We start from the raw sequence: 9,429 nt of genomic DNA, 5'->3' as shown, positions 1-9,429 counted from the left end.
TGCCTCCTGCTGGACTGATCCCTGGTACCACATGTCATATGCTGACATTTATCATGGTACTGTTTATTATTAGCACTGACTGCCCCACTGCTGGGGAAATATGAACAAAAACATAATTGAGAAACAAGACATTTATTATAGATTACTCTAAGTATGAACTGTTATTTTACGCTGTAGACAGACACCAAAGTACCTTAAAATGATATCATAATTTAATACATTGAATTTCAATAATTATTAAATACAAGGTTATGTTTAATATATTTTAATGCATGTAAGCTATCAAAATATAGCTCTAGTTCTTTAAAAATCCATGCATTCCTATCAACTCTGCATAAATTCCACATTCGTTTGTTGGCCTTTTTCTTGCCTATGATGAACTTGTACAGATGAATAGGAGAATTTTTACTTACAATATTTTTTAAACTTGATTTTATTTTATGATTCAATACTTTTTACTATTTTCTGCTGTTTGCTACACTTTCACATTGAACACAGGTCACAAACTGTCCTTCAAACTCATATGGATAAAGAACTTTCTAAAAATCATAATCTGTTGGGTGCTGGTGACTCACGCCTATAATCCTAGCTACTCAGAAGGCTGATATCTGAGGATCATGATGCAAAGCCAGCCCAGACAGGAAACTCTGTGAGATTTTCATCTCCAATTAACCACCAGAAAACTGGAAGTGGTGCTGTTGTTCCAAGAGGTAGAGTACTAGCCTTGAGCAGAAGAGCTCAGGAACAGCATCCAGGGTCTGAGTTCAAACCCTACAACCGAAAACAACAACAACAACAATAACAACAACAACAACAACAACAAGAAGAAAACAATCCTGTAACCCTAAAATCCTCCATTCTTTTCATTAAGAATAGTCCATTTATATTATTGCAGTTTTTCTATCCATCTAAAATTATCCCCAAATGAAGTGTTTTTAAAGGATAAATTCCATTGTGCTAATATTATTAGGGGTTTCCCCCCCCCCGTGAAATAATGTAATAGATTTTTTTTTCTGATTTAAAGGCTTCTATACTGAAGGTATATGGACCATTCCCTTATGGTTTCAGTAGAATGTTCAGGAAATGCTTTATATTCTTCTGAGAAAAACTGTTGTAGTTTTACATAGATGAAATCTCTTGAAATTCATAGACAAATGCTTTTTTCTTTAACTGGCTGATAAGGAGAGAAACATAGAAACCTAGCACACAAAAAGTGTTAGGTTTGGGCTGGGAAGTTGGCTCAGTGGTAGAGTGCTTGCCTTGCATTCCTGAGGCCCTAGGTTTGATTCCTCAGCACCACATAAGCAAAAAGAAAAAAGCCAGAAGTGGCGCTGTGGCTCAAGTGGTAGAGCGCTAGCTTTGAGTTGAAGAGCTGAGGGACAGTGCCCAGGCCCAGAGTTCAGGCCCCACGACTGGACCCCCCCCCCCAAAAAAAGTGCTAGGTTTACTCTCCTTCATAAAATTGCATCTAGTTGAATAAACTAATTTAGATCTTCCAGAACTAGCAATATTTGTCTAGGATTCTTCTTTTCTTTAGGCCTTACTTCAGCTCCTCTTAGCCACTTTTTGACTAACTACCTAGACAGAGTACATCTGTGGGCTTTTGTTCTTGTAAAACTTCAGCAGTCCATTCTAGATTTTAGGCTCGCTTGAGGTACAATTTGTAGCAAGGATTCCAAGAGCGTAATAGGCTGTGGATAACTTGAGAAACAGACAGGGCTTCTGTTTCCTGGTGTCCAGGACAGTGGTATGGCCTCTAGTTCCAGCAGAAAGTAGCTGTTCAATTATCTTACCTTTTGCTGTGATTGCTTTGTATTCTTTCCTCTAAACTGAAAGCCCTTTCAGCTTTTTCCTACTGATAAAATCCTTCCTATAGTCCCGTATCTAGCATAGAAAACACTATATCTGACACAAAGCAGTTTTAGAACTGTGTTTGTTGTTTAGATTTTTTTCATGTCTATTGTTATGTGTGTTTTTTCCTATGGTTATTTTCTTGTTTTCTCCCAGATTGACTGAGGTATGATTGACAGCATAAAATTGTATTCACTTCAGGTTGACATCATGATGATTTGCATACCATAATCAAGCTAGTTGACCTATCCATCATCACTGCATATATTTGCTCTTCAGCATGTCAGGAAATTTTCAACTAAACAATTATTATGAACTGGAGTGTCCTTGGTATATATGGGAGCCTAGGACATTATGCATCTTAGATCTGAAAGTTTGCACTGTTTATTACCACCCATTCTTCTCCACCACTGCCAGGCCCTGGCTACTGAAAATGTACTTCTATTTCAGTCTTTCACGATATAAGATCAGGCAGTATTTTGTGTTTCTGGCTAATTTCACTTAGCATATGTCCTCCAGTTGATCCATGCCATTACAAATGACTAGATTTTCTTCTTTTTAAAGAATGATTAATATTATATCATACAAATAAATGACATGTTGTTTATGATTCATCATTGGTATAAATAGCTTCTTTGGTCTTTTCTATTGCTTTTGTTTTCTATTTCACTTATTTCTGCTCTTATCTTTTATTTGCTTTCTTCAACTGGCTTTAGGTTTAGTGTGGTCCTCTCTAGTTCCTTGAGATATACAAGCATGTTGTTTACTTATGATCTTTCTCTTTTTCATAATATAGGCATGTATTTCTATAAACATTCTTTTTGGAGTAATTGTGTTGCATTCCATAAATTTTAATATATTTAATCTCTACTTTCTTGTCTCAAGATATTTGTCATTCCTTTTATGATATCTATTTCATTTTAATATAAAAGCTTGGACTTACTATAGCTAAATATATGAAGCTCATTCACCTATGGAGTTTTCAACAGTATGTTTGTTAATTGCCACATATTTGTGAATTTTAAATTTTCTTGATTTCTAGTTTCACCCCACTGTAGTAAAAAAAATGCTTGACAGTACATATATGCAGTGGAATTCTATGCTTCCATCCGAAAGAATGACACCACCCCATTTGTAAGGAAATGTAAGGACTTATTAAGTGAAGTAGGCCATACCCAAAGAAACATAGGTCCATGGTTTCCTTATTTGTAATAATGTATACATCTAGGATAATCTTATCAAATGAGCTCAATAGCTATGTACATATGACCATATAAGATGATGTTAAGCAAAATGAATCTAAGACATGGACATAGAGGATTTTATTTGTTATTGTTCTCAATGTACTTCGTGATTTCCTTTTTCTTTTGTGTTTTTTTTCTGCCTGTGGTTTATCCCTCTTGTCACTGTATTCGATTTTGGCATCCTGGGTATTGTATATACGTTTATCTGAACTAGGGGAGGGAAGGGGAAAAACAAAATGGCGAGACAAAGGACAAAAGGAGGACCTATGCAACAGGGACACTACAAGACTATATATTAGAAACGATTTGTACAACGTGGGTGGGGGAGAACTTAGAGGGGAAGGGAAAGAAGAAGAAAAATGACGAAGGAACAAGTTAGACAAGAAATGTACTCCTTACCTTACTTATGTAACTGTAACCCTTCTGTACATCGCCCTGACAATAAAATTAAAATTTCGAAATGCTTGGCATATTTTGAAAGGCAAATTTGTTAAAATCTGCCTTTTCACCTACCAAATAATTTGCCATGGACAATATTCGATGTATGTTTGAGGAGAATATAATATAAATTGATTTTAGATACATTGCAAACCATAGTGAAAGTTATCAATAAATACTGTTTTTACTTCAAAATCACTAAGGTGGCAAGAGTAATAAGTTTCATCATAAAAGTGATAACTATTTGAGGATATGAGTCTAGATCGACAGCTGTCAGATAAAATAGAAAATATCTCACCCTCCTTAGAGTTCTCAAGGTATTCTTCATACCTCTTTTATGGCACATGTCTTCAATGAATACTAGCTATTTTATTTGTTACAGCTTACATTTCTAGAGGTCAGAGCTCATGACCTATCTTTTTTAACAGTGTACATACCTCAATTCCTATATGAGTGAGACTCACAAAGGGTGAACAAATGCAGCAGTGGTACTCACTAGACACTACGTAGAAAATGAACTATTCAACTTGTAGGCAGGGATGGGAGGGAAAAACTGGGAGAGAGTGAGGGAAGGGGTGACATTGTCCAAAAACAAATGTACTTATGTAACTGTAACACTGTACATCACTCTTATAATAACAATAAAAAATTCAAATTGAGACCCATAAAAGCAGAAAGTGTATTTAATACAAAAAATTCAAAACATTAGTAAATATCAGTGTTACTTTTAAAATACTGAGGTTTTGACTTCTAGATTACCTTTCATATACTGGAAAGTAAAAGAACCATACCACACTTAAGTATAAATAACATGGTCCAACATTAAATAGAGATTGATAAGCAGATGAACATTCAACTTCCCAAGTTCCCAAAATGTAGGCTGGGAATGCCCCCCCTGCCAAATTTCCCCAGAGCCAGGACAAAATGAATAAAAGTTGGCCTCTAGGGAGAAGACAGAAAAAATGTGAGCAAGTGCTGAATATATTATGCTGCTCCTGTCTTCTTGCTTCTGAGCTGTGGTAGCTACCATGAAGAAAAAATAAAGATCACACATACTTCTCTAAGGGGTTTAAGAATCAGCAGATCAGCTCGCTTTTCCATATCAGTGTAAATGTCTGAAGAATTTTTTCATTGTCAGAATAATGCAAGATGAACCATGGGAGTAGTTAGTGATATGAAGAGAGACTGATTCTCAAAGGAAAATGAAGACATACTTAGGAAAACTGACCACAGGTACTATTCTTGAACAAGAGAAAGGATATTTGAGTAGTAAAGATGCAGTATGTTTATACTCAAGGTTGGGAAAATGAGCAAAGCTAGATCTTTTAGGTGTTCTAATGTATATTTTAGTCATATTTCTTGTTTCAAGGGATATCAATAACTATGGTGTTGTCCTTAGATCAAGGACATTTAGAACTAGAAAAAGTAGTTCTAGGGTGTGATGAAGTTTTTTTTTCTTTTAAAAATCTAGGATACCAAAAAGATAATAGTGCTTAGTGCTTTTCCTTCTACATCAAGGACAATAAAATGAGGATTCTGCATTTCTGTGTACTTTAAACCTCAAATGTACTTACGGTACATTTGCTGCAAAAAATGGAGAAAATATGAAGCAAACAAGCGTATACATGAGTAATAAAACTTCTTTAAAAATTAAGTTAGGAAGAAGGCATGAAATCTGTAAGCCAGAGATTTTTCACAGATTCTATAGTCTTATTCTCTAACAAATTTGAGCTGTTTTATTCCCCAAAAGGTAATAGGAAAATGAATGAGGGGAAAAGTGCGTGTTTATGAGTATATGTAGGTGAAATGTATGAACACATACAGTGAACATGTGTTGGTCTAGTATGTGACATGATAATAGCCTATAGAAGATAAATGTCTTTGGGGCACTGTCATATTCAATTCTTACAACACATTCCAGTAATCTAGGTGTTTCTTCCTTCTTTTTTTCCTTTTATTTTTTGCCAGTCCTGGGGGTTGAACTCTGGGCCTGGGCACTGTCCCTGAGCTTCTTTTGCTCAAGGCTAGCAGTCTACCACTTGAGCCAAAGCACCACTTATGGCTGTTTCTGAGTAGTTTATTGGAGACATAAGTCTCACAGACTTTCCTGTCCAGTCTGGCTTCAAACTGTGACCCTCAGATCCCACCCTCCCGAACATCTAGTATTATAGGTATGAGCCACTGGTTCCCTGCTATAGAGATGTATCTTAATGGAAACAAATTATGTCCACAGGAGAAAGTATGTAAATACTTACTTGTTAATTGATCTATTCAGTTTGACATAGCTATTAGGTGATGTAAACAAGACTGAAAACTTTCTCTGACTCTAAAGCCAGAATCTTTCCATTCTATGCAGAAGTGAGCATATGGTAAAATGTGTTGCTGATGAAGGGATTATGGATTGCTACACATGACCTTATGAATAGAAACTTCTAGGTTGCCACTGCTTCCTACTGGACAAAACTGGTTATTGTCAGAGACCCAACAGGTTTCTTTTTTCTGTGTAAAGCATTTTGTTGAAAGCATTGGCAAATTAGTCTAAGAACTCATTAGGAACCTTGCTCAGAGGGGAAAGTATAAATTTGAATCTACCCTTCTACCTAGCCAATAATGCTGAGCTAAGTCTATGTTTGCTGCTCTGGAAAGAAGGTAGTGGTGCTAATAGTTTGTACTTCAGCTTTTAATCCATTGCCATGAACTAGGACCACAGATCTCTAGTTTAAGTGCCTAACACAGTGAACTCTAACCCATCTACAATTTTCTTTGTGCCGAGAATATGATGGATGAGAATCTGGCAGAAAGAGGAGCAAAGGTCTATGGCAGCATCCAGTCACAAGCTCTAAGGATAAGTAAGTTATTAGCTAGGTGGGATGGCTTACACATATACATTCACACACATGCCTTCCAGCATGACAGAATACACCTGTACTTTTATTGCACACCTGAGTTCTTCTGCCTTTCCTCGCCTCCTGAACCAGGGTTTGAGACAATGGTTAACCTAGCAAATGAATAGAGATTATAGCTCAGTTCTACTGTTCAGACTTTACGAATGAATGTGTTAGTTATTAAAGTATCTTTAGAGTGCAAGACCTGAATATGTCAAAGATATGCACCCTGACAGATATAGAGAGATGATATATAGACATACAGACAGACAAATAATGTGCCCCCTGCCAGTGGAGAACCAAAGATACTTTTTCTACCTCTGATTATTTCCTGTAAATCTCAAATCTGCCATTGATACATTAATTCACTTATTTATCCATACTGAATTAATATCCATGTGTTTTTAAATCACTGATCTAGGCATTTGAGCCATAATCACGATGAACCAAGTTTTGGGAAGAAGGGAGAAATATTCTTGCATTAAGTCTGTGAACTGGAAAGCAAATGTGCATGAGGTAATTCAACCAAGTTTTTACAGATAACTCCTAAGAGACTATTTCTAATACTGAAATTTAAAAGTATATTCAGAATTTAATTTGTAGAAATTGGGTTGGATCAAAAAGTTCAGCTTGCCAGGTACCGGTGGCTCATGACTGTAAGCCTAACTACTCAGGAGGCTAAGATCTGAGGATTGTGGTTCAAAGCCAGCCTGGGAAGGAAAATCTGTGAGATTTTTATCTCCAATAAACCACCAGAAAGCTGGAAGTGACGCTGTGGCTCAAGTGGTAGAGTGCTTGCCTTGAGTTGAAGAACTGAGGAACAGTGCCCAGGCCCAGAGTTCAAGCCCCACCACTGAAAAAAAAAAGTTCAGCTGAATCACTCCAATATTAAATATGTAAAAGATTTTCTAATGCTACCTTCTATGTCTCATTTCAGCTAGGAATAAATGATTATTCAATAATTTCCAAGTTAAAGAGAGAATGGAATCAACATGGAAGAGACAAACAGATCTAGCTTCATTAACAAAGGAGCTGGGAGTGATGGGAATCTTTACACTCCAATCACTGTGACGTGGTAAAATGAATTTTAGATTCAATGAGACTCATTTACAAAAATACTTAGATGAACGATAATTGCATTAGATTGAAGAAGAGACTCTAATGAACAGATTTAGTTTCAAGAAAGAGAGAGACTGAATTACTAATACACTGTGGGGTTTTGTCTGATGACATATGCATTGGACATAATTATTATGTCAAATAATAATATTGGAAATTATTTGCATTACTGGTAGTCATGCTGGAGTTGAACATCACTCTGGTTAGTGAGTTCATCCTGGTGGGCTTCCCCACTGCCCCATGGCTGCAGATCCTGCTCTTCTTCCTCTTCCTTCTGGTCTACCTGCTAGTGATAACAGAGAATCTTGTTATCATGTTCACTGTCTGGGTCACTGGCTCCCTCCACAAGCCTATGTACTATTTCCTGAGTAGCATGTCCTTTCTAGAAGTTTGGTATGTCTCTGTGACAGTCCCCAAGATGCTGGATGGATTCCTCCTACAGAGACGACACATCTCCTTCACAGGATGCATGACCCAGCTCTACTTCTTTGTCTCACTTGCCTGCACAGAATGTGTGCTCCTGGCAGCCATGGCCTATGACCGCTACGTGGCCATCTGCCATCCTCTTCGATATCCAGTCATCATGACTACAGGTTACTGTGTGCAGCTGGTGGCCCTCTCCTACATGAGTGGCTTCACAGTCTCTGTGATCAAAGTCTATTTTATCTCACATGTTGCTTTCTGTGGTTCCAATGTCATGAACCACTTCTTCTGTGATATCTCACCAATCCTCAAATTGGCATGCAAAGACATGTCCACAGCTGAGCTAGTGGACTTTGCTTTGGCCATTGTCATTCTTGTTTTTCCTCTCATCACCACAGTCCTCTCTTATATCTACATTGTGTCCACCATTCTGCGCATACCCTCCACCCAGGGAAGGAGGAAAGCCTTCTCCACCTGTGCATCCCACCTCACTGTGGTCATAATTTATTACACAGCCATGATTTTCATGTATGTTCGACCCAGAGCTATTGCATCATTTAATTCCAACAAACTCATCTCAGCTGTGTATGCAGTACTCACACCTATGCTAAATCCCTTTATTTACTGCCTAAGGAACCAGGAAGTCAAGAATGCCATCAAAAAGACTTTGGGGGGCTGCTAGCGCCTCCTGCTGGGCTCATTCTTGATACCATGCTTCCTTTTGTGACATTTATTTTGGTGCGACTTATTTTCAGCACTACTTCACAGACCTAAATTTCTAAATAATCACAGTACCAGAAAACTGAAAAAGGAAAACATTAAGGAAAAATAGCACTTATTGTTTTCCAATTTAAGTGTGTACTATTATTATCAACTGTGAATATTTATGTGTACCTATGTTATGTTAATATCAATAAACATATAATGTATATATTATTGTTCTTAGAACTTGTAATACTTGTAATAAAATCTCTTTTTCTCTTAATCTTTCATGAGTCCATTACAGTTAACTTGCTAATATTGCAAATCAGGAAACAAAAATAAATCAATGGCAATTATGTATAAATATATATATGAACATGTATATACGTATATGTATGTATGTATGCATGCATGCATGCATGCATGTATGTGTGTGTGTGTTGTGCATCTTTTAACCTATAGCCACAGTGTCCACACCTTCCAAATTTTATGGCATAGTTTCAATTTCAAACATTCTCTTTATTCCAATGTCTTTAATTTTTAGATAAATGACTGACACCAATATCCTTTATTCATTCTTCATATTTGCTTCAATACCTTCTCAAATGATGAGACTAGAAAGCTGAACATCAGTTTTCAGGCTTTCATTCATGTTTCGATTTCTAGCTATGGTACTTATCTGAGATTTTTCGCTAGTGTGTTTAAAATTTTTATTTTTAGTAAGAATGACAACTGTATCTATGGAGTACAACATGATATTCTGACAT

General features: G+C 36.7%; 1 protein-coding gene across 1 annotated transcript; it reads left to right on the top strand.

The window, feature by feature from the left end:
- The first annotated feature begins 7,715 nt into the window (after positions 1–7,715).
- On the top strand, positions 7,716–8,642 carry LOC138836545 (olfactory receptor 6B9-like). Its single transcript, XM_070035331.1, has one exon. The coding sequence runs from the start codon at positions 7,716–7,718 to the stop codon at positions 8,640–8,642; it is 927 nt and encodes a 308-aa protein (XP_069891432.1).
- The last annotated feature ends 787 nt before the right edge of the window (positions 8,643–9,429 follow it).

The sequence above is a fragment of the Dipodomys merriami genome, unplaced genomic scaffold (genome assembly GCF_024711535.1).
Source record: "Dipodomys merriami isolate MVZ:Mamm:240054 unplaced genomic scaffold, mDipMer1.0.p SCAF_25, whole genome shotgun sequence".
Classification (NCBI taxonomy): Eukaryota; Metazoa; Chordata; class Mammalia; order Rodentia; family Heteromyidae; genus Dipodomys; species Dipodomys merriami.
This window is presented reverse-complemented; position numbering and strand designations above follow the sequence as displayed.